Source organism: Sapajus apella, unplaced genomic scaffold (assembly GCF_009761245.1).
Source record: "Sapajus apella isolate SASKATOON/1434 unplaced genomic scaffold, GSC_monkey_1.0 scaffold22, whole genome shotgun sequence".
NCBI lineage: Eukaryota > Metazoa > Chordata > Mammalia > Primates > Cebidae > Sapajus > Sapajus apella.
Window position 1 is genome coordinate 2,233,361 of NW_022436962.1, and position 25,719 is coordinate 2,259,079.

At 35.9% G+C, this 25,719-nt stretch overlaps 1 protein-coding gene and 1 long non-coding RNA gene across 10 annotated transcripts in view; both read left to right on the forward strand.

The window, feature by feature from the left end:
- Window positions 1-25,719, forward strand: part of PTPRC (protein tyrosine phosphatase receptor type C) — a 122,736-nt gene that overhangs the window by 90,137 nt on the left and 6,880 nt on the right. For all 9 annotated transcript variants that reach the window (XM_032288641.1, XM_032288643.1, XM_032288644.1 and 6 more), the window contains 13 exons: window positions 96-130; window positions 5,535-5,644; window positions 6,216-6,306; window positions 6,397-6,473; window positions 8,198-8,234; window positions 8,331-8,428; window positions 9,127-9,252; window positions 14,930-15,087; window positions 15,295-15,430; window positions 17,724-17,873; window positions 22,094-22,184; window positions 23,393-23,526; window positions 24,783-24,917. In XM_032288641.1, the coding sequence (XP_032144532.1) occupies window positions 96-130; window positions 5,535-5,644; window positions 6,216-6,306; window positions 6,397-6,473; window positions 8,198-8,234; window positions 8,331-8,428; window positions 9,127-9,252; window positions 14,930-15,087; window positions 15,295-15,430; window positions 17,724-17,873; window positions 22,094-22,184; window positions 23,393-23,526; window positions 24,783-24,917 (1,378 nt within the window). The remainder of the gene's footprint in view (window positions 1-95; window positions 131-5,534; window positions 5,645-6,215; window positions 6,307-6,396; window positions 6,474-8,197; window positions 8,235-8,330; window positions 8,429-9,126; window positions 9,253-14,929; window positions 15,088-15,294; window positions 15,431-17,723; window positions 17,874-22,093; window positions 22,185-23,392; window positions 23,527-24,782; window positions 24,918-25,719) is intronic.
- On the forward strand, window positions 790-4,934 carry LOC116558649. The gene is made up of 2 exons (XR_004272114.1): window positions 790-2,050; window positions 4,748-4,934. It is a non-coding gene; the product is annotated as an uncharacterized LOC116558649 (long non-coding RNA).

The following is a 25,719-nucleotide window of genomic DNA, read 5'->3' on the forward strand; positions in this document are numbered from 1 at the left end:
CTTTCTTCCTTCAATATATTCATTAAATATAAGTTAAATACCAACTGAATGCTGAGTTTCTTATGAATACAGAAACTTATGTTTCTTTTTCACAGCAATTTAGATGAACAACAGGAACTTGTTGAAAGGGGTAAGTATGCATATTTTTTACTGACGAATATTCCTTCCCCTGCACTTGAATCCATTGATTTTATTTTTTATATTTATTTATTTATTTTTTAAAAGACAGAGTCTCATTCTGTTACCCAGGCTGGAGTGCAGTGGTGCAATCTCTGCTTATTGCAGCCTCTGCCTCCTGGTTCAAGGGACTCTCTCAGGCATCAGCCTCCCAAGTATCTGGTAGTACAGGCTCACACCACCAGGCCCGGCTAATTTTTGTATTTTTAGTAGTGATGGGATTTCACCATAATATCTAGGCTGGTCTCGAACTCCTGGCCTCAAGTGATCCACCCACCTTGGCCTCCCAAAGTACTGGGATTATAGGCATGAAACACAGTGTACAGCCCCATTCATTTTAAATAAGAATTGGGCATTTTTAATTTAACTTGGACTTTTGTTGATACAGTGATAAAACTTAAATTCCTGGGCCGGGCGCGGTGGCTCACGCCTGTAATCCCAGTACTTTGGGAGGCCGAGGTGGGTGGATCACGAGGTCAAGAGATCGAGACCATCCTGGTCAACAAAGTGAAACCCCGTCTCTACTAAAAATACAAAAAAAAAATTAGCTGGGCATGGTGGCGCGTGCTTGTAATCCCAGCTACTCAGGAGGCTGAGGCAGGAGAATTGCCTGAACCCAGGACGCGGAGGTTGCGGTGAGCCGAGATTGCGCCGTTGCACTCCAGCCTGGGTAACAAGAGTGAAACTCCGTCTCAAAAAAAAAAAAAAAAAACTTAAATTCCTTTACTCAATCAGCACTTGTGGATTTCCCAGTGTATGTCAAGCATCGTGCCAGGTACTGAGAGTACTATAGTGACAGGCACAGATTCTACCCTTAAAGGGTTTAGAGCCTGATAGAGGAAAGCAGATATATCAACAAGTATGACAGTAATTTGACACATGCCCTAGTAGTTGAATGTGTATGATTCTATAGATGTATAGATGACAGAAAACTGTGTGAGAGGGCAGAAATCTGGTCTGTTAAGATTGTGAAGAACCAATGGACCAACAAATGAGGGAACGATGGAAGGAAGAGTGGATGGAAGTTGCAGGAGATGGGGAGATGGGATGTCTCCTCAAGTCCCTGCCAGGGCCGAATGGTGGCTGCTCCCATTAAAGACACATTTATGGACAGGACAAAGAACAGCAGTTTGACTTAGGAGAAGAAAACAAATTCGTTTATCCTTTTTTTCAACATTTACATTATTTATTTAATTTCGTTTTTAAGATGTGATTTCTGATCCAATAAAAGGGGACAAAGTTACAAAAATTCAACCTTTGTTTACAGTAAGTTACTTGCTTTCTCATACTTAAGACCGGAAGAATTTCAGAACTCCTTTGTCTGTGTTAATCTGTACTGGAAGTGTCCCTCTGGTAATAGCAGGTACCAAGTCTCTATGCAGAAACTTTAGGACTGAATGGTTGGAGCTCCTTAATAGGCTTTATATTTCGTTGCAGAATGTAACACTATCTGACCTCGTATTATGTATTTATTCATTTGGTCGTTGACTACCCTCCCCTAACTAGAATGTAAGCTTTGTGAAAGCAGGGAGGCTTTTTTTTTTTTTTTTAACTTATTCATTCCTTTATGCCCCGTACCAAAGTGAGTACTAGGATTTGGTAAATATCAGTGAATAAATAACTTACTGAGATAGGGTCTCCTGAGGATCCATTTTGATAGGCTAATGGAGGAATGAAGAACACAACAGTAATAAACACCTGAGCAGAAAAGGAAAAATCCACGTCAAGGAGTTAACGTGGACTTGGAAAGTGTCAATGAAATATTTTATCCCGAAATTGATACTGATTGCACCTTGGAATGCAGTAGAATTTACTCACTCAGACCCCCTCAAACCCTGAATATGGTGCTTAGTTCAGAATGAATGAATACCAGGTATTCTCATTTTTTTTCCCATTTATTTATTTTATTGCATTTTAGGTTTTGGGGTACATGTGAAGAACATGCAAAATTGTTGCATAGGAACACACGTGGCAGTGTGATCTGCTGCCTTCCTCCCCATCACCTACATCTGGCATTTCTCCCCCTGCTATCCCTCCCCAGCTTCCCACCCCCCACCGTCCCTCCCCTATTTCCCCCCAACTGACCCCAGTGTGTAGTGCTCCCCTCCCTGTGTCCATGTGTTCTCATTGTTCAACACCTGCCTATGAGTGAGAACATGCGGTGTTTGATCTTCTGCTCTTCTGTCAATTTGCTGAGAATGATGGTTTCCAGGTTCATCCATGTCCCTACAAAGGACACAAACTCATTGTTTTTGATGGCTGCATAATATTCCATGGTGTATATGTGCCACATTTTCCCTATCCAGTCTATCATCGATGGGCATTTGGGTTGGTTCCAGGTCTTTGCTATTGTAAACAGTGCTGCAATGAACATTCGTGTGCACGTGTCCTTATAGTAGAACGATTTGTAATCCTTTGGATATATACCCAGTAATGGGATTGCTGGGTCAAATGGAATTTCTATTTCTATGTCCTTGAGGAATCGCCACACTGTCTTCCACAATGGTTGAACTAATTTACACTCCCACCAACAGTGTAAAAGTGTTCCTATTTCTCCACATCCTCTCCAGCATCTGTTGTCTCCAGATTTTTTAATGATCGCAGTTCTAACTGGCGTGAGATGGTATCTCAATATAGTTTTGATTTGCATTTCTCTAATGACTAGTGATGATGAGCATTTTTTCATATGTTTGTTGGCCTCACGTATGTCTTCTTTTGTAAAGTGTCTGTTCATATCCTTTGCCCACTTTTGAATGGGCTTATTAGTTTTTTTCTTGTAAATCTGTTTTAGTTCTTTGTAAATTTTGGATATCAGCCCTTTGTCAGATGGGTAAGCTGCAAAAATTTTTTCCCAATCTGTTGGTTGCCGATTCACTCTAATGATTGTTTCTTTTGCTGTGCAGAAGCTGTGGAGTTTGATTAGGTCCCATTTGTCTATTTTGGCTTTTGGTGTCAATGCTTTTGGTGTTTTGGTCATGCAGTCCTTGCCTACACCTACTTCCTGAATGGTTTTGCCTAGATTTTCTTCTAGGGTTTTTATGGTGTTAGGTCTTTTATGGTGTTAGGTCTTATGTTTAAGTCTTTAATCCATCTGGAGTTAATTTTAGTGTAAGGTGTCAGGAAGGGGTCCAGTTTCTGCTTTCTGCACATGGCTAGCCAGCTTTCCCAACACCATTTATTGAACAGGGAATCCTTTCCCCATTGCTTGTTTTTGTCTGGTTTGTCAAAGATCAGGTAGTTGTACATATGTTGTGTTGCCTCCGAGACCTCTGTTCTGTTCCATTGGTCTATATCTCTGTTTTGGTACCAGTACCATGCTGTTTTGATTACTGTAGCCTTGTAGTATAGTTTGAAGTCTGGTAGTGTGATGCCTCCCGCTTTGTTCTTTTTGCTTAGAATTGACTTGGCTATGCGGGCTCTCTTTTGGTTCCATATGAAGTTTAAGGTGGTTTTTTCCAATTCTGCGAAGAAGGTCATTGGTAGCTTGATGGCGATAGCACTGAATCTGTAAATTACTTTGGGCAGTATGGCCATTTTCACGATATTGATTCTTCCTAACCACGAACACGGAATGTTTCTCCATCTGTTTGTGTCCTCTCTTATTTCGTTGAGCAGTGGCCTGTAGTTCTCCTTGAAGAGGTCCTTTACATTCCTTGTTAGTTGTATTCCTAGGTATTTTATTCTCTTTGTGGCAATTGTGAATGGAAGTTTGTTCTTGATTTGGCTCTCTTTAAGTCTGTTATTGGTGTATAGGAATGCATGTGATTTTTGCACATTGATTTTGTATCCTGAGACTTTGCTGAACTTGCTTATCAGTTTCAGGAGGTTTGGGGCTGAGACGATGGGGTCTTCTAGATACACAATCATGTCGTCTGCAAATAGAGACAATTTGACTTCCTCCTTTCCTATTTGAATGCCCTTTATTTCTTTTTCTTGCCTGATTGCTCTGGCTAGAACTTCTAATACTGTATTGAATAGCAGTGGTGAGAGCGGGCATCCTTGTCTGGTGCCACATTTCAAGGGGAATGCTTCCAGTTTTTGCCCATTCAGTATGATATTGGCTGTTGGTTTGTCATAAATAGCTTTTATTATTTTGAGATACGTTCCATCGATACCTAGCTTATTGAGGGTTTTTAGCATAAAGGGCTGCTGAATTTTGTCAAAGGCCTTCTCTGCATCAATTGAGATAATCATGTGATTTTTGTCTTTGGTTCTGTTTATGTGGTGAATTACGTTTATAGACTTGTGTATGTTGAACCAGCCTTGCATCCCCGGGATGAAGCCTACTTGATCATGGTGGATAAGCTTTTTGATGTGCTGTTGCAATCGGCTTGTCAGTATTTTATTGAAGATTTTTGCATCTATGTTCATCATGGATATTGGCCTGAAGTTTTCTTTTCTTGTTGAGTCTCTGCCGGGTTTTGGAATCAGGATGATGTTGGTGTCATAAATGATTTGGGAAGAATTCCCTCTTTTTGTATTGTTTGGAATAGTTTCAGAAGAAATGGTACCAGCTCCTCTTTGTATGTCTGGTAGAATTCAGCTGTGAACCCATCTGGACCAATACCAGGCATTCTCAACAACCTAAAGAAGCAATTGCTCATAGCCAGTGTGGTAGCTGTGACTGGATAGAAAGTTTCCATGGGCAATAAGATAAATGGGTCACCCTCCTGGATACCTTCTTTCTTAATCTGATAAATGAGTGAGATTAATATGAATATTGAAAGAAATACTATCAGTAGTCCATGGAAGAGTAGGAGAAACATACTCTTTACATGTGTGGCAGCTTAAATTCTCTAACCTTTCTAAAGCTGATTTTTTCAAGTTCCATATGCAATTTTGGATTTTATAGGGAGTATATATTTTTACTCTTTAGTAAGTTATTTCGCAAACATAGCATGTAATGTGCTTCATACCCTTGAAGCATAGCAAATTAATACAACTTGTTTCACCATTTAGTGTAAACATGATCAGATTAAGCTGAGTCATGGGTACCAGGGTATTAATCATATTGTCTTATTTCATCTGCATGTTTACAATATTTCACAAGTTGAAAATGAAAATAATACAAAGAAAAACAATAATTGTATTAGAAATAAATAAGTATGGTAATTGCTATAAAATGCCTATAGTCAAACAAATGTGAATGTCCTTATAATGGTGATGTTTGGTCTGGGATCCTTTCTCTAAGCATAGAAAATGGGGAAAACATTCTAGTATGTATGTGAGATATCTGAGATGGAATGTGTGCAAGGAAGAAAGGCTGAAGGACTGAGTTACGGGGTATAAATTTAATGAACTGTGTATCGCCACTTGAAAGACACGTATACCTAGTACTGAATTTTTAATGTTTACAGATGATGAAAAACAACTGATGAATGTAGAGCCGATCCATGCAGACATTTTGTTGGAAACTTATAAAAGAAAGATTGCTGATGAAGGAAGGCTTTTTCTGGCTGAGTTTCAGGTGTGTGTTGCTTTTGTTACATGATGATAAATTCGACATCAAGACAATTCCACTTTAAATGTATTTATATCACCATTTGCCTTGATAATATATCCTACTTGATATTGCAACACAAGCAAAGCAGATTTTATTAGCAGGTGTCTGTGAACCAGAAGAGAGACTCAAAGAGGTTGACAAGATCGTAGTGTGGAGCTAGTAAATATTTTAATGTAATGCTTCATTGTATCATGAAATTGTGTCACTAAATGTATTTGGTTGGTTTTGTAGTTGTACTCTAAATACTCATCCAAGTATCTGTTTTTAAATGAATTTTAAAGTGACAAAACAATTAATCCTAAATTTGTCCCCACTCAAGAGATTTGTTCTGAAAGTAGTCCATCACTAAATTTTGAGAAAAAGGTGTTTTTTTTTTCTTAATTCCTGATCTTAATTTCAATTACCCTAAGAAAATTTTTTATTAGTATGAAGAAAATATTTTACAGGATATGTCATTTGCTCAAATGATCATTGGTAAAGGGAAAAATATTTTTCCTGAATCTGCTGTGATCCAAGAAATCATTGTTTCTTTCAGAGCATTCCACGGGTATTCAGCAAGTTTCCTATAAAGGAAGCTCGAAAGTCCTTTAACCAGAATAAAAACCGTTATGTTGACATTCTTCCTTGTGAGTATTTATTGAGTATTAAATTCCCATATATTTAGGCCACTTGGTTATTCATGACTTCACTTGTTTATTTATCTTTTCTTTAAACAGATGATTATAACCGTGTTGAACTCTCTGAGATCAATGGAGATGCAGGGTCAAACTACATAAATGCCAGCTATATTGATGTGAGTAAAAGTGTATAACTTCCAAGTTACAGCCCCATCATTTTGTCATTGATAATTTGCATCTTTCTTATGTCTATAGGTTTCATTCTGCTTCTTTTTTGTCTTGGCAAAATTTTGAAAATATTATTAAAAATATTTTGAAGTGAGCCCATAATGTCACTGATATAAATTTAAAAATTACTAATATTTTCAAGAATAGTTATTTATTATATGACCGTTGGTATTAGGTGTAACAGAATTTTCCTCTAGAAACAAAATTATATTAAGAATTTATTTAATATATTCTGATGCCTACTATGTGCTAGCTATTAGACTAACTGATCTGTATGCATGTATTTCTCACAAGAGGCCCACATTTGCTTCAGCCACATGCTATATAGGTGAGGACTGGGAGGGTCAGTTTAGTTAATTACCTTGTCCTTGTTCACCCAATTGGTAAATATTTGAGTTGAAATTCAGCCAGAGTCTCACTGACTCCCAATTGCTATGCTTTAATTTCATAACACTGAATGTGCAGACATTCTTCATCAACACAGATCATCTGTCCACTGGATTTATGCAGAAATGTAAATGTCTGTACATGGTTAATTTATTTAAAATATTTTAAAATTTAATTTATTATACAAATGTTAAATAATTAATGCATTACATAGGTTAAATAATTTTAAACAGTATAAAAATATGTACAGACCAAAAACAAATCGTTTTTCTCACCAACTCTGCCATTTTCCCCGTGTCCTCACCACCTACCAGAAGAAGTAACTATATTTCCTATTCAAATATATATGGTAATTACAGGATCAAGCATACTTACTTTTCTCCAATGGAACTTGGAGCTCCAAGAAAGCATATGTCTTCTGCTTTTAGATAGGTGATTGACATATTGAAGCTGTTCAATAAATACTTATTAAATAAATGAATGTATGCATAATACTGTGTCATGAGATAGAAGTTCAGGAAGTTACTTAATTTAATCTTGAATTCTTGTGACCTGTGTTTCAAATTTAATCCAATGGCAAAGGTCATCCTTTCTGAAGCATTTCTTTCATTGCTGAGGGGACTTTAAGGAGTCTGAGATAATCCTGAAAGAAGCCAGTATAACATTTTATCTTCCTCTTTACTCCTTTATCTTTGTAACAGGAGCAGAGAAAGAAAAATTGTAGGTAATGAAATAAAAGTTGTTATATTTCTTATCTGAAACGGCAAAGAAGTCTAGGGAATCAGCATATTCCAGCAGAAGTTAAGAGGTGGAAATTTGGGTATAATCCAAAAATGATTTGTTGAAAGAAATTGAGTAAAATTTCCAAAGTAACTACATGGCTGGGGAGAAAGTTTAAATAGTGGTAGATGATCCTTTAAGAGTTAATGGCATATAAAATATTGAAATGTCTAGATCACTCTTGTAAATTGCCACAGCATCCCAGATGAAGATGAAGCCTAGTGTTTAAAATTGTTTGAAGTATAGCAAAGGCACATGAAAGTCATGAATATCATTTGCCAATGCTTACATGTTTAGCACAGTTAAATGCCTGACCACCATTAATAAGATCCCTTTAACAATTTGAAGCTGCCCAGAGAAATTCACTATCTAAATGGAAATTTAGATCCATCATATTCACTATCAAATGATGGATCTAAAGCAATTCCTCTAACTCACAATTTTGCATGTTAATGAATAATTTAATGTACAGCAAATGACATATCTTTGCATGTGTTTTCCATAGGGTTTCAAAGAACCCAGGAAATACATTGCTGCACAAGGTAATTTATTTGATAATCCAATATTCTTTTTGAAAAATTATTTTATAGCACTTTTAAGAAAATATTTCTATCAGCTTGTATTTGTTTACCTCCTAGGTCCCAGGGATGAAACTGTTGATGATTTCTGGAGGATGATTTGGGAACAGAAAGCCACAGTTATTGTCATGGTCACTCGATGTGAAGAAGGAAACAGGGTAAGAGCCAAGAAGGTTCATAGTGTGGATCTTGAGGTTAGGAAAATAAAGTGTTGAATGGCATTTTGAAAAGGCACATATATCTGCCTGATGACTGATGGTTCTCTATTTTTTATCAATGCTAACATTTAATTTAAATTTTTCATACATGTAGAAAACTAAAATTTTTAATATGCAAATATATGTCTATATGCATAGAATTTCAATACTTCTGATGACTTGCTAGTCTCTTGCTTGATTCCTGATTCTTTGTAGTACTGTTACATGTTCAGTACATTTCACTGTGTTAGGTTCACAAGAACTTAATACTCGAAACAAAACTGATCTTGAGCAGATAGGTGGTGAGTCATATAATATGACTGTAGGAGAAGTAAAAGGCTTTCTGGCCCCTTACCTAAAATTAACCATAAGCAACAATATCTTTTTCGCTGACAACTAATTATGCCCTCTCTTAACATGCAGCTAAGCCCAGAAAGATCATCCTTCTGCTTAAAAGTATGAAGGAAATTCTTCAGGACATATTAGTGGGAAATAGAATATATCTCAAGCATCACAACTTAAGGTTTATATGTGCTTAAACTATACAAATGTCTTGAGAATTTCAAATGAGTATATGTTGGTTTTCAGTTTTTAAAGAAATTTTGATAAAAATGGACTTAAAAATTGAAACACTTAATTTTTTTTTTTTGTAAATGTAGAACAAGTGTGCAGAATACTGGCCATCAGTAGAAGAGGGCACTCGGGCTTTTGGAGATGTTGTTGTGAAGATCAACCAGTACAAAAGATGTCCAGATTATATCATTCAGAAATTGAGCATTTTAAATGTGAGTTTGCTTTTTTTACATAATTTTTATTTTGATACTGTTTTTATAAAAATAAATTAGGTAGTATCAAATATGAGAAATTAAAATATATCAGGAAAGAGTTATTTTTGATAGCCTTTAGGATAGAAAGCTGTTGTTGGAACAATGACAAAAACCAGTAGGGTCAAATTTAAGTCACTGATCAAGAAGTGTTTGTCCAAGTCAAATCAAAAGTATCTATTATACTGTGACCTTGGAAGTATTAAAAAAAAAGAAAAGGTCAATTAAATGTGTCAAATACATACTAAATTATTAAAAGAATAAGCAAATTGTCCTTTTTGGCAGTGGGTTCCTACTTTCATGAAAAATTATTTATATTATTTTCATAAGAGAAATGACAGAGTTAGAGAGTACTGTGGGAGCACAAAGTTCTAACCATGCAACAGAAAATAGAATGTTTATTTCAGAAAATAAAGAGATCAGTGTGGCCTTAGTTAATAGTTAAAATGGAGGTCATCAAACATATTATATAATTCCATTTATATGAAAAATCCACAGTGGACAAGCCTATAAGACAGAGAGTAGATCAGTGGTTGCCTGGAGCTCAGGAAGTCAATCAACAGAAATGGGGGGTGGCTGCTAATAAACACAGGCTTTAATTTTGTGGTGATACAAATGTTCTATAATTAGGTAGTGGTGATGGTTGTACCCTTTAGTGAATGCAATATAAATACCGAATTGTACCTTTTAAACTGGTGAACTTTATGGCATGTAAAATGTACCTTTTATTTCCAACACATGAACTTAATTTTTAATTTTTTGGGGTACATGGTAGGTGTGTATATTTATGGGGTAAATGAGATATTTTGATACAAGCATACAATGCATAACAATCACATCAGGGTAAATAGGGTATCTATCATCCCAAGCATTTATCCTTTACATGTGTTAGAAACAATCCGATTATACCCTTTGAGTTATTTGGAAATGTATAATGAATTATTGTTGAATAGTCACCCTGTTGTGCTATCAGATACTAAATCTTATTCATTTTATCTAGCTATATTTTTGTACACATTAACCATCACCATTTCCACCTCTGCCATACCATTCCCATCCTTTGATAACCATCATTCTACTCTGTAACTCCAAGAGTTCAATGATTTTAATTTTTAGCTACCACAAATAAGTAACAACATACGAAGTCTGTATTTCTGTGTCTGGCTTATTTCACTTACCATAATGTTCTTCAGGTCCTTCCATGTTGTTGCAAATGAATAGATCTTATCCCTTTTTATGGCTGAATAATGCTTCATTGTATATATGTATCATTTTCTGTATCCATTCATCTGTTGATTGACTCTTTGGTTGTTTCCAAAACTTGACTACTGTGAATAGTGCTGCAATAAATATGGGAGTGCAGATATCTCTCTTCAATCTGCTTATTTCCTTTCTTTTTGGTATATACTTAGCAGTGGGATTACTGGATCATATGGTAGCGCTATTTTTAGTTTTTTGAGAAGCCTCCAAACTGTCCTACATAGTTGTTGTACTAATTTACTTTCTCGCCAACATTAGGGTTTTCTTTCCTTCACATTCATGTAAGCATTCATTCTTGGCTGTCTTTCATATGTAAGTCATTTTAACTGGAGCAACAAGATATCTGAATGTAGTTTTGATTTGCATTTCTCTGATAATAAATAATGTTGACCACGTTTTATATGTCTGTTTACCCTTTATACGTATTCTTTTGATAAATGTCTATTCAGATATTTTGCCTATTTAAAAATCAGATTATTAGATTTTTTTGTTATTAAGTTCTATGATTTTTTTATGTATTCTGGTTACTAATCTCTTTTCAGATTTATCTCTTGCAAATATTTTCTCTCATTCTGTGGGTTGTCTCTTCACTTTGTTGATTGTTTGCTTTGCTGTGCAGAAGCTTTTAACTTGATGTGATTCTACTTGTTCATTTTTGGTTTGGTTCCCTGTGCTTTTGGGGTACTACTAGATAAAGTTTTGCACAAACCAATGGCCTGCAGTTTCCCCAACATTTTCTTTTAGTAGTTTCATAGATTGAGGTCTTAGATTTAAGTTTTTAATCCATTTTTATTTAATGTTTGTATACAGCAAGAGAAAGGGGTTTAGTTTCGTTCTTCTCCATACGAATATCCAATTTTCATAGCACCATTTATTGTGGAGGCTGTCCTTTCCCCAATGCATATTCTTGAGCCCTTTGTTATTCTGTTGATATAATGTAACACAATGATTGATCTGTGTATGTCAAACCATCCTTGCATCCCTTGGATAAATGCCACTTGGTCAGGATGAATGATCTTTTTAATGTGTTGTTGAATTCAGTTTGCTAGTATTTTGTTGAGGAGTTTTGCATCAGTATTCACCAGGAATGTTGACTGGTAGTTTCCTTTATTGATGTGTCTTTGTCTGGTTCTGGTATCACAGTAATACTGGCTTCATAGAATGGTTTGGAAGAATTCCCTTCTCTTCCATTTTTTGGAATAGTTTGAGTAGACCTGGCATTAGCTCTTCTTTAAATGTTTGATAAAATACAGTAATGAAGCCATTAGGTCATGGGCTTTTGTTTGCTGGGAAACTTTTCATTACAACCTCCATCTCATTACTTGTCTGTTAAGGTTTTGGGTACCAAAAACAATGCATACAACAAGTTTTCAAGTCATGGACAGCAAAATAATATATGAATTGAAATAAGAAAATGATAAGAAGTGGAGGAATAAAGTTAAAATGTAGCATTTTTTGTTGTATTACACTTTTCCTGTTAGTTTGTTTACACAATCTCTGTTGTCATCAGTGTAAAATAATGCATTTCAAGATACTACTTGCAAACCACATGATAACCCCAAATCAAAAAACATACTGCAGATACACAAAAATAAAAAGTAAGAAATTAAAACAGACCACCAGAGAAAATCACCTTAAGGGTAAACAGAAAGAAAAGAAAGAAGGAAGAAGAGACCACAAAACAATCAGAAAACTAATAACAAAATGGCAGGAATAAGTCTTTATTTATCAATAGTAACATTGAATATCAGTGGCCTAAACTCTCTAAGCAAAAGACATAGAATGGCTGAATAGATTAATAAAACAAGACCGAACATTCTGTTGTTTAGGAGAAAACTTCTTCACTTGTAAAGACATAAATAGACTGAAAATAAGAGACGGAAAATTATAATCTATGTAAATGTAAACCTAAACAGAGCAGTAGAAACTATACTTATATCACACAAGGTATATTTTAACACAAAAACCAATAAAAGAGGCGCAGATGGTCTCTATGTAATGATAAAGGAGTCAATTCAGCAAGAGGATATAACTATTGTAAATATATGTGCACCTAATACTTGAGCACCCAGATATATAAAGCAAATATTATTAGAGCTAAAAAGAGAGATAGACTCAATACAATAATAGTTGGAGACTTCAACATCCTACTGTCAGTGTTAGGCAGATCATGCAGGAAGAAAATCAACAAAGAAACATTGGTCTTAATTTGCCTTATAGACCAAATGGACCTAATAGACATTTATAGAACCCTTCAACCAATGCCTAAAGAATATACATTCTACTCCTCAGCCCATGGATCATTCTCGAGGATATATCATATGTTATGCTATAAAACAAATCTTAGAAAATTAAAAAAATGTTATCAACTATTTTCTTTTACCACAGTATAACTAGAAATCAGTAACAAGAATAATTGAGGAAACTGTATGAACTCATGGAGAGTAAGCAATATCACTCAATGATCACTGATTCAGTGAGGAAATTACTAGGGAAATTCTCAAAACAAATGAAAATAGAAACACAACAAACCAAATCCTGTGTGATACAGTGAAAGCAGCACTAAGAGAAAAGTTTGTAGCAGTAAGCCCCTACATACATTAAAAAAGAGAAGTTTCAAATAAACAACCTAATGATACATCTCAAAGAACTAGAAAAGCAAAAGCAAACCAAACTGTAAATTAGTAGAAGAAAATAAATAATAAAGATCAAAGTAAAAATATGTGAAATTGAAATAAAAAAAATACAAAGCATCAACGAAATAATTTTTTTTTTAAAAAAAGATAAAATTGACAGGCTGGGTGCAGTGGCTCATGCCTGTAATCTGAGTCCTTTGGGAGGCTGAGGCAGGCAGATTACTGGAGGGCAGGAGTTCAGGGCCAGCCTGGCCAATATGGTGAAACCGCATTTCTACTAAAAACTCAAAAAAAAAAAAAAATAGCCAGGCGTGGTGGCATACACCTGTCATCCCAGCTACTTGGGAGGCTGAGGCAGGAGAATGGCTTGAACCTGGGAAGCAGAGGTTGCAGTGAGCTGATATTGTGTCATTACACTCTAGCCTGGGTATTGCAGTGAGAGTCCGCCTCAAAAAAGGAAAAAAAAAAGATAAAATTGACAAGCCTTTAGCCACACTAAGGAAAAAAACAATGGAGACCGAAGTAAATACCGTCAGAGATGAGAAAGGAGACATTGCCACTGTGATACTGCAGAAATTTACAAGATTATCAGATGCTACTATGAGCAGGTATATGCCAATAAATCGGAAAACTTAGAAGAAATAGATAAATTCCTAGATACATGCAACCTGTCAAGATTGTAAAATGTATCTTGAAAGAGCTGTTTAAAAAAATGCAAGTCTTTATATAAGGGGTTAAAATTTTCTCTGTATTTCATTTATTGTAGGACTTTTAGTAATCTAAATTGTATTTCTGTATGGTTGAGGTATATTTCCTACAGGAGAAACAGACTTACTTATATATCTCTGAAGGTCTTCTTAGGTTTCCATGGTATTACTCATTGTTATGTCTATAGAAAGCTGTGAAACACTCCTGCCAATGGTTCCTGGCTACTTGTTTGACTAAGCCACAAAGGCACCTGATCCATAGATGTAAGGATACATTTTTAGGCTGATGTCTATTTGGCTACATTGTGTAGTCTGGGTTTACTGGTGTTAATCAACTCCGTTTGTATGTTTCTTTCGTTATCTAAATGTAGATGATTCTTCATACCTGGTCAGAGAATTACGACTTATGCATCTTATGGTGGTTACCTAGAAATTAGAACAAACGTGAGCTATAACCTGGGGCTGACTTTCCTCAGTCCTCTCTCTACATTTTGAGTTGATGATGCTACCATGTGAGGGCCTAAGGAGTACAATGTTAATCAAATAATTAATCAGACTTTGCTCACATAAGAATTAGTCCTGTTTGCTGGCCTACCAAGCAGAAGTATTTTAAATAGCTGTGAAAATGAACTTTATTTCATATCATTTTAAACACACATTCAAAAAGCTTCCACCTCCCCACCTCCCTTTTATGGTGTATGTTTATTTGGGTTTTTTTTTTTTGGCTTGACAGCATGCCAAGTTCCTAGAAATTTTGGTTATACTTTCTTTACCTTACTTAACTTACAATAACTTAGTAAGTTATTGCTTACTGGGTAGTACATGCAAGTCCTGTACAATATCTTAACTACTAGTTATTGATTAAAAAGGAAAATGCAATCATGGCAGAGAAAATGTATAGGACACCTTAGGAAATTATGAACTGTTTTGAGCAGTTGGCACGAGGAGACTTTGTACGGGTACGCCCTTCCACTTATTTATGTTTCATAGTTTGCTTTAAAAATCATCTCAAGGAAAATATTATCTCTTGACTAGAAAAAGGAAAAAACAGCTGGAAGAGAGGTGACTCACATTCAGTTTACCAGCTGGCCAGACCACGGGGTGCCTGAGGATCCTCACCTGCTCCTCAAACTGAGAAGGAGAGTGAACGCCTTCAGCAATTTCTTCAGTGGCCCCATTGTGGTGCACTGCAGGTAGGGGGAAAACAAACAAACAAACAAAAAACTCCAACAGAATCCACCTGCCTAGGACTGTTGGAGACGTCTCTCCCTTTGGCAAGTGCTATTTTGGGAAACAACCTATGTGTGAAATTTAGATTATCTCTGCTTCACACCTGACAGCTTTTCCATTCGCTTCTCTGTCGTGATCATGCCTTCACTTTTTTTTGCTTGGTTCTCCAGTGCTGGTGTTGGGCGCACAGGCACCTATATTGGAATTGATGCCATGCTAGAAGGCCTGGAAGCTGAGAACAAAGTGGATGTTTATGGTTATGTTGTCAAGCTAAGGCGACAGAGATGCCTGATGGTTCAAGTAGAGGTATGTTCTAACCTTTAGGGATTATTCTCGCTGTTGTTTTTTGGACTTCAGTCTTTCCTGAATGATAATAATGATCTTTAAAAAAATCCAAATTCTTCACAGCTTCAAACAGTTAGATGATTTCCTGAACACTGAAACATATGGTAATCACCAGAAACACTTAGAAGCACTTTTCATTAGTGGCTAAAAGTACTGTGGAAGAAAGATGACTGGCCCGGTGAGGTGGCCCACGCCTGTAATCCCAGCACTTTGGGAGGCCAAGGCGGGCAGATCACCTGAGGTCAGGAGTGATAGAACAGCTTTGCCAACATGGTGAAATCCTGTCTCTAGTAAATATACGAAAATTAGCCAGGCATGGTGGTGGGTGCCTGTAGTCCCAGCTACTTGGGAGGCTGAGACAGGAGAATCACTTGGATCCAGGAGGCAGAGGTTGCAATGAGCTGAGATCATGCCACTGCACTCCAGCCTGGGCAGCAGAGTGAGACTCCATCTGAGAAAAAAAAAAAAAAAAAAAAAAAGAAAGATGACCACAAAAAATATATGTTTTAAAATAATGGGCCGGGTGTGGTGGTTCATGCCTTTAATCCCAGCACTTTGGAAGGTGGGGACAGGTGGATCACCTGAGGTCAAGAGTTCAAGACTGGCCTGATCAACAGGGAGAAACTCCATCTCTACTAAAAATACAAAATTATCTGGTCACGATGGGACATGCCTGTAATCCCAGGTACTTGGGAGGCTGGGACAGGAGAATTGTTTGATCCTGGGAGGCAGAGGTTGAGGTGGGGCGAGATTGCGCCCTTACACTCCAGCCTGGTCAACAAGAGCGAAACTCCATCTCAAAAATAAACAAACAAATAAACAAATAAATAAATAAAACAATGAATTACCATTAACACATAGACTGGCAAAAAAAAAAAAAAAGTAAAAATCTGAAAACATATTTGGCAGAATCTCATAAAATTAAGATGTAGAGACAGAATAGTATAGTGGTCAACAGCCTGGGTTTAGAAACTACACTTTAGGGTTTCAAATCCTGATTTTAATTATTAATACAAGGGTGAGTGGTATTATTTATTAAGTATTTTTAGTCTGTCTGTGCCTCAGTTAAGTCATCTGTAAAATAGAGGCAATGGGATGGTATTACCTCACAGACTTATAACCACAAAAGCAATACAAATAAAGCACTTAAGCAAGTCCCTGGCACATGCGATGCCTTTGGTGATAGTAAGTGATGGTTATTACTGAAAATGTCTGTATCTGACCCAGTAAAATCACATATATGCATATACCCAAGAGAAGCATATAACTAGAAACACTTGCAAACATGTGCATTGCATTTTGTATTGTCTAAAGTGAAATATATATTAATGGGAGAATGGAAACACCATAAATATGTATCAATAGGGGAACAGGAAAACAGAATGTGGACATGTGAACTCTCTGTACAATAAATGCTATGTTGTAGTGGAAAGCAATCATCTAGGTTTGTGTCGGTCTATTTTGAGAGATGCTCAGATGAAAACAATGAGTGAGTAAAGTTGCCACATGAAATATTCAAGATAGAATTTATGTGATTTTTTTTAAAACACAAAAATATACAATGCTCATGATTATAGATACATAGATATTAGAGTAGAAATATAAAAACAAATTGTTAACCAGGTCCAAAGAAATTATTTACAGTGGAAAATACAGTGGAAAGATACAGCCAAACTCAAGAAACTAAAGATGGTGAATGAAGAGGATTATCAAAAGTATACCTTTCCTTGAAAATACTGGATTCAAACAAAATAAACAGTTAAGAGTTGTTACATCTGGGTTTGGCATAGTGGACTTAAAAAAAAGTAATTTTCTTTATTTTAAGAGTTCTAGTAACTGTTTAAAAAGGTTTTCTATGAAATTACAACTTGTTTTTTTTCCTCCTGAATATACTGTGAAATTTATTATAGTTTTACCTATCTGTCATTTGGCTTACTGACCCAATAATAACCACTAAAGGAAGTAACATAGAATGTTCTTTAGCTTTTAGGAATAAAAGTTGTGCAGTATAGAGTACATGGATAATCTATTTACAAAGTAATTTTTCTGAAAAAAATTCTGAAATAGATTTTGCTCATATTCCAGAATATTTTGAGAGTGAACTTCCAGAATATTTAAATATTATGGATATCAATTTACTTTGCCATGAATTGTCCCAACATGAGAAAAATGGGAAATGTATATTTTATTTAAATATGACTTGTAGAGCTCTAGATTATGAGTTAATTATCTGTATTTTTTCTTAAAATCGTAGGCCCAGTATATCTTGATCCATCAGGCTTTGGTAGAATACAATCAGTTTGGAGAAACAGAAGTGAATTTGTCTGAATTACATCCCTATCTACATAACATGAAGAAAAGAGATCCACCCAGTGAGCCATCTCCACTAGAGGCTGAATTCCAGGTAATGAGTGACAACAATAATAATAAACTTTTATTGAGTGTCATCTACTTTCTAGGTATTTGCTATGCAGCTGACATAGTGCTAGCGTTTGGTCCTCGCCATAACCAATGGAGCAAGAATGAGAAAACTAGGACACAGAGAGTTAAGAGGAATGCCTGAATCCACACAACTATTCTATTGGAGATTTTTTTAAACCCAGAAATCTGATTCTACTGCTAACCCTTTTAACCAGTCCTCCTTAAGCTGGTATAAAATAAAGTGTCAAAATCATAGTATATAGCCACAAAACTAGTCTGCCAAAGGCAATGTAGTATATCACCTTTAACAATTGTATCTGGTTTTGGTTTGTAAAGGAAATCATTAGAGGAGTTTATGACTGCTCAGGAAGTTGAACTGGCTGGAGCTGGTAGACGGACAGTAAAGGATAAGTACTTGTGTCCTAACCTATTTATTAGGCAATTATTCTGACAGCCAACCTAGCGTGGAGTTCACTGTAATTTCAGAGAGTTGGCCTAGCTGTCCTCAAATTGCTCAGTTGTCAAAAAAATGTTTTGTATTGTTTTTGTTCCATCTATGATTTCCAGTTTACTGAGACTTGCTGTGATGTACCAAACTGGTAAATTCAGAGTTTCTAAAGACCAGGAGTGTGCTTTTAATCAGATGCAGAACCATTTAATGTTTAGGATCAAAGGGGTTAAGGTGGGGGTAGAGGTGGAACATGCAACAATCCCCAAGTGACTCAATCCCCCAGAAGACCTGTACTTATAGTGGAAGAACTAGCAGGCACAGGGTAGTCTCAAAGAGAGTAGTGTTTTATTGTGGTTTTCTTGCTTTTCTAGCTGATAAATTAACCATATTCAATATACCTGCCCTACTAATCCACATAAACATATATGCTATTTGGAGACAGTTATACATTTAAGTTAAACATTCTTATAAATGTTTATTTATTATAGGTAAGACCAACATTATTTTTTTCACTAAACAAATATGCTTGAGTTTCTGCTCTGTGCCAAGTACAGAATTATAGGCACAACAGTCAAAATGATCTGCAAGTGGACATGGGAAGAAGGATGAGAGGATGTGATCCAGATCACAGATGAAAGCAGTGAAATTATTCCATTTAAGCAGACAGGAAGACAGAAGATGAGGGCAGAGATGGAAGTTGGTTGGTAAATTTGGTGTTGGGAAGTTGAGGCAACTCCTGCCTGACAATCTTTCATTTAAAAAAAAAAAAAAAAGGCTAGATCATCAATTTAGAGTTGAGAGACAGAGGAGCGAGTAGGGCAAAAAAAGAGCTCAATGCTTGAGGAAGGGGAAAGGGCACGAACTAGTTATCTCAAAGTAGAAAAGCAGAGGCAGTAAGATTGCCAGAAATTATTGTTTGATCACCTAAAATTTATGGTCGTGAGTTTAAAGAGGAGTTAGTCCGTTGGTTGGATTGTTTTCTATAGCATCATTGAGCTCTTTGGGGGTAGGAGCTGTTTATGCAAATAGTTGAGTTAAACCTATCTAGATTTTGAAGTGACTCTTTGACAGCAGCGATGCAAAGGCGTTGAGGGTGTTTACAAATGAATGATGACTGTGGTGGAAAATAAAAAGCAAATTGGCCACATGAAAGAGGTGAGAGAAAGTAGAAAGGATAAGTTGGAGATTTTGTTAGAATTACAGATTGCTGGGTGGAACATACCAGAATAAATGACTAGGAATAATAGGGATAACTTTCAATAACAGAGATAGTTGAAGTTCTGATTTTAGAGGTGATGCAATATTTGGGATGAAGCCTACAAAAGTAGAATGATGAAAGTGGATGACTGGGAAGAGGAGGAAAAGTCATGCAGGTGAAGAAGCTAAGAAATGAGACTCGAGTGTTGGATAGATCATTCTTCTCAATGTTGAATTAACTAAAAATGATGACAGACCTAGGAAAGAAGAGCACATACTTAGCCAAGTCTAAAACTAAATGTGATGGAGTGTTTCAGGAATCAATACCTGACACTCCCAAGTGAAGGGCCCTGGATAGAAGGTAGTATAGTATGATGGCAGGAAAATCAAAGTGGTTGGTTTATTTGAAAGAGAATGAGTAGAAATGGTTTGCAAGTAGAATCAGGGAGCAGGAAAAACACACATCTTTTCTTAAGGCTGTGAGGTAAATGGAATGTGAGGGGGAAGGTCAACTTTTTCTTAAAAGAGCTCTTTGTGGCATCCTCAGCTGACATCCAGGTTTCAACTGGTGGAAAAAAAAGGTGAAGTGACTCTTGGGAGAAGATGATTAGGATAAATGGGAGTTCACAGATGACAGACTACGGGCGTTGGAGGACAGGGAGTAAGACATTGATTGGTAAGATGTAAGAGGCTGGGTTGTATCTGAGGATACAGATAATCATTCACGGATAAAAATCTGGGGAATCTAGATGCACTGGGAAGCTTAGACTTGTAATGGCAACTGAATCAGGCAGAGATTTAAGAGCGACAGATCCTTTGCATCTTAGATGAAGATGAGCCATTAGTTCCACCTATACTTCTGAGTATTGCTACAGGGCAGAGGCTGCCTGGGTCACTAGACTCACAAGAGCACAAAGTGTTGTGATGCTTTCCAAAACATCTGGTCTTTCATGCAGTCCATGGTGGGGTTCAAGGGGTCTGGAATTCAACGGTGATATTTTCTTTCATTCAGTTATGTAGCTATAAACGGGGTTTGAAACAGAGTGGTGTATTTAGTTTGAATGAGGGTACCATACTGAAAAAATATATGTCTATACACACACACACATATATACATGCATGTGTGTGTATATAGAATCTTACTGAATTATACATGAGAAGCTTTCTCAGTTTCAGTTATTTTTAACATTAAATATTATTCATTTGACAAATATTTAAGGATTAGTGGAAAGAAAAGAATGTAGGAAGGGAGGTCTTCCAGAAGAAACTGACATTTAAACTGATATCTATAGCGTAAGAAAAGCTATCACAGCAACCAAAGGGGAAGGGGTAGTTTAAGCAAGCAAGCAAGAAAGAAAGAAAGAAAGAAAGAAAAAGAAAAAGAAAGAAAAAGAAAAAGAAAAAGAAAAAGAAAAAGGAAAAGAAAAAGAAAAAGAAAAAACATGTTTATCTGCCAAGAGTGAAGGAACAGCTTGGCCCTTCCAAGAATTGAGGAAGCTTGTTTGGCAGAATTATGGAGGGACCTGGTTGGGGTAAGGCTGCAGACATAGGGGCATATCACTAAAGACTTTTTATTCTATTTTGAGGAGGGTTGTTGTTTTCTTTTCTTTCTTTCTTTTTTGAAATGGGGTCTCGCATTGTCACCCAGGCTGTAGTGCAGTGGCACAATCCTGTCTCACTGCAATCTCTGCCTCCTGGGATCAAACGATCCTCCTGCCTCAGCCTCCCAAGTAGCTGGGAGTACAGGCATGTTCTACTATGCCCAGCTAACTTTTTTGTATTTTTAGTAGAGATGGGTTTGCACCATGTTGGCCAGGATGGTCTTGATCTCCTGACCTCGTGATCTGCCTGCCTCCGCCTCCCAAAGTGCTGGGATTACAGGCATGAGCCACTGCGTTGTTTTCCTATAGTGATGGAATGCTGTTGATCTTCAGAAGAGCATTTTCTGTTTTGTGTTATGTTTTAGAAGGATTAGAGCAAGCGAGATTGAAGGCAAAGGGCCCATTTAAGAAATTGTTGACGTTTTACAAGTGAGAAATTAAATAGGAGGAAAGAAAACTAAAAGGGTTTGTGAGCCTCATCTGTATGATAGATCTTTTCTAACTGATTAGTAACTGGGTGACAGGAAAAGCAATCTGGAAGGTGTAAACAAATTAAGAATCAACTTTCAAAACATGTGCCAAGTCTCCTATGAATGTGACATCTGCAGAATTTATTTCTGATAACTTAACTTACCATTGCTTTTGCAATATGGATCAGCATCAGTCTAGTGCTTTCGACTTATATAAGAAGAAATAAGAAGAAATGATATTATTTTTCTATCAAGCAGCTCTTAAGGAGACACACTCTCTTACATATGTATATCACTTGATCACACTCACCCTGTCAAGAAAAAAATCAGAGACAAACTGAAAAATTATAAGCTCTAGGGAGCTTTTACAAATTTCACAAAAATTAATAAAATGCTTTTCCTTAGGGAGCATCTTATGACACAATAATAAACTAAGCCAATATTGACATTATAAAGGAATTTTTTATTCTTTTATTTTTTTCAGAGACTTCCTTCATATAGGAGCTGGAGGACACAGCACATTGGAAATCAAGAAGAAAATAAAAGTAAAAATAGGAATTCTAATGTCATTCCATGTATGTAGCTTATTTTATTTTTTGTATCAGATAACATTAAGCTGTTTTGGATTTGTTTAATGTGGGACACACACATACAAATGATCTTGAAGCAAGTTTTCAACACCTGGTTGTTAATAGGGAAGAAGTTAATAGGTATTGAAATATTAGTTATTGCAAGGACTTAACAATCCCATTTACAATAGGCTTTGGAGAGTAGACTGTATTCAGCGTTTTATTTTTACCAATTATTTAAAAAATGTGTTGTCATAAAAGTGATATATTTAAAGCTAGGAGAATAACGACCAAGTCCCTTTTATCAGTTCTCTTTTATTTTTAGTTTATTTCAGTTATTTACTCCAGGGTAATTGACAAATAGTAAAATTACGTCCATTTGTTCTCTTTATGTTTACTTTTTATCCTTGTACCTAGGTGGTTGAAAGTAGGGGGAAAATACTCTATAAACTGTACATTGTCAAATTTAACAGATCAAAATCTGCACAGTTTTTAAGACTTGAATTCTACTATTTAAGCATATTAAAATGATCATATATGGTAACTTTATTCAGCTGCATACACTAAAATTCGGATGGATAAAATATAACCCAAACTGATAAACTGGACGACTAAATAAATCAGATCAGTGCATGGTTGACCTACTTAATTTTCACAGAAGTCTGTATGAATGTAGTTTAAAATATGGAATTGATAGTGATATGGTTAATCACATCATTTGACCAACTTATTATAGATTAAAGAAATTGAGAAATAGTGAGAAATTATGGACCAAATACATTTTTTGGACTAAATAATAATTACCTAAGATATCTACATAAGATTGTTAATTTAATGTTAATGGAGTATAATTGAAAGAAAAAAATCTAAGCTATGTATTTTGTAAACATATCAAGCAGAATTATAATAGTCCATGGGAAATTAAAATATATGTATCAAAGATTAAATAATCATATGTAATGTTACGCTATCTGTGGTTTGACATGGAATTATGTTCGCGTTTTTTCCTAAAATCCTTTCTCTTAGACTTTTGTTGTATGATCTGTTTATCAATGAGTACTAAGTTTTACATAGAATCTTATTTAATGTAGATCAATAAATTTCCATAATGCAATCCATCTCTTTTGAAATACTTTTAAATGCCCACATGACAACGAAGAAGAAATCTGATTTTTTAAAAAGGAGGCTTACTACTGACATCTTATTTTATATAGATGACTTCAACAGAGTGCCAATTAAACATGAGCTGGAAATGAGTAAAGAGAGTGAGCATGATTCAGATGAATCCTCTGATGATGACAGTGACTCAGAGGAAGCAAGCAAATACATCAATGCATCTTTTATAATGGTAGGTACTTAAACTGCCAAAATCCAAGATCCAACCATTTAAAAATCCCATCTATGTTATTAGGGCCATTCATTAAGTGATTTTATAAAACAGTGATGAGCTTAGTCATAACTACATACAGATTGACATGAGAGTTTCAATTTTAATGCTGCATTGTAACTTACTGAAAGATTTAAAAAATACTAAAACCTAATAACCGGATATAAAATAAGGAAATGTTATTGGTTATATTTTATGACAAATAAAGCTATGATCACATCAATTTTAAATATAGTAAAATTTGAGCAAATACAAGTATTTGAAAATATTTATACCTACTCAGATACCCAAATTATAGACAAAGCCAAATTTGTATATTTGTATGGTTAAAAACTTTTCATTCAGATTAACTGAATTATTAGGTGAGTCTGTGTCAAGTCTTTTTAAAAAATTAACTGAGAATTCAAACAATAAACTTTAGCCGTTTATTAAATGCTTACTGTTTATACACTAAGTTGGATTTACTTATTTTCCAAAATTTCCTAAAGCACACATTCATGAAATATTAGTTCAATTAAGAGATATAATAAGAATGTAAAGACACTAACTAAAATTAGTAAGATATGACAAAGGTAATTTGAAATGCTTAAGTAATTCCCTTTTTACAATCACACTAACCTTTACAGAGAAACAAAAAGGTGTGACTGGGTGCGGTGGTTCACGTCTGTAATCCCAGCACTCTGGGAGGTGAGGTGGGTGGATTATCTGAGATTAGGAGCTCAAGACCAGTGGCCAACATGGCGAAACCCTGTCTCTACTAAAAATACAAAAATTAGGCATGGTGGTCCCCACCTGTAACCCCAGCTACTTGGGAGGCTGAGGCAAGAGAATTGCTCCAACCCAGGAGGTACAGGTTGCAGGGAGCCAAGATCGCGCTACTGCACTCCAGCCTGGGCAACGGAGTAAGACTCCATCTCCAAAAAAATAAAAAAAGAAAAGAAAAGAAAAAAGTGTTTCTCTTTTGTGGAAAGGAAAATTTGTTTGTTTCACAAGAAATGTTGTAATCTTGATTTCACATTATTAGCTAAGAATTATTATTATCTGTATAATTATTTTACAGATAGCCATTACATTGTTTCTTAGACAGAAGACTCTTACTATTTGTATGTAACAGCACTGATATCAAACTAAGTGACTACATTTCCAAATGGTTATTTTAAGAATCTACTGAGCTCTCTTCAGTAGTAACAAAGCCCCACCCTTTTCTGTTTAAAAAGAGTTACTGGAAACCTGAAGTGATGATTGCTGCCCAGGGACCGCTGAAGGAGACCATTGGTGACTTTTGGCAGATGATCTTCCAAAGAAAGGTCAAAGCTATAGTGATGCTGACAGAACTGAAACATGGAGACCAGGTTTGTACTTTTGAGGATTTGTTTTGAGTCTCTCTGTCATAAAACTTCATTCTCCAGTCTTGCATTGCTTGCTGGACCTCCATGCCTATGCCTTTTTGATCCCTCTGTCACACAGTTCTGTCTGCTCAGTCTCACCCCGTTCCCTGGTGCTGGCCTCCACCAGCTGTGTCTGGATTCTGACTGTCTTGCTGCCGCCGCCTCCAGCCTTGCATGCCACTCACAGATTAGCCAGGACGCAGCAACGCCAGCGCCACAGTGCATAACTGCTACGTTTTCACTCTGTTCTCCCCATTTTCTCAAGATAAAAAAACAAGCTTTTTCTGTGATGTCTAACTCCCTCAACGATCAACCCCTCATGTGTGTTTCATCTTATTCTCATTTTTATGTTTTCCATCCTCTCCACTCTGGACAAGCAGTTTTAGTGTCCACGTCTGAACACACAATTTTCATTGTTATCACTGAATCTAAACTTATTGATATTCCATGTAACTAAACACGTGCTCTCTTCCAATTTTAACCCTATTCTTTTAATAAGACAATCCTGAAAAATGTATCTATGTCCTCCCTTCTTTATTCCCATAAAAATTATTGCCATAAAATTCTATAGTTGAAGGTGAATCTAAAATATAATTTGATTTTTTACTTAATGCTTGTGATAGATATTTTATCCTTTTCTTACTGTCTTCAGTTATAGTTAACTTTTCCCTTCTGGTAGGTCTCACTCTGCTTTAGCACTGACCACATTATCTGACATATGTTCAAGCTTATTCAATAAATAACCTCCTAAGTATGCAAAAAATTA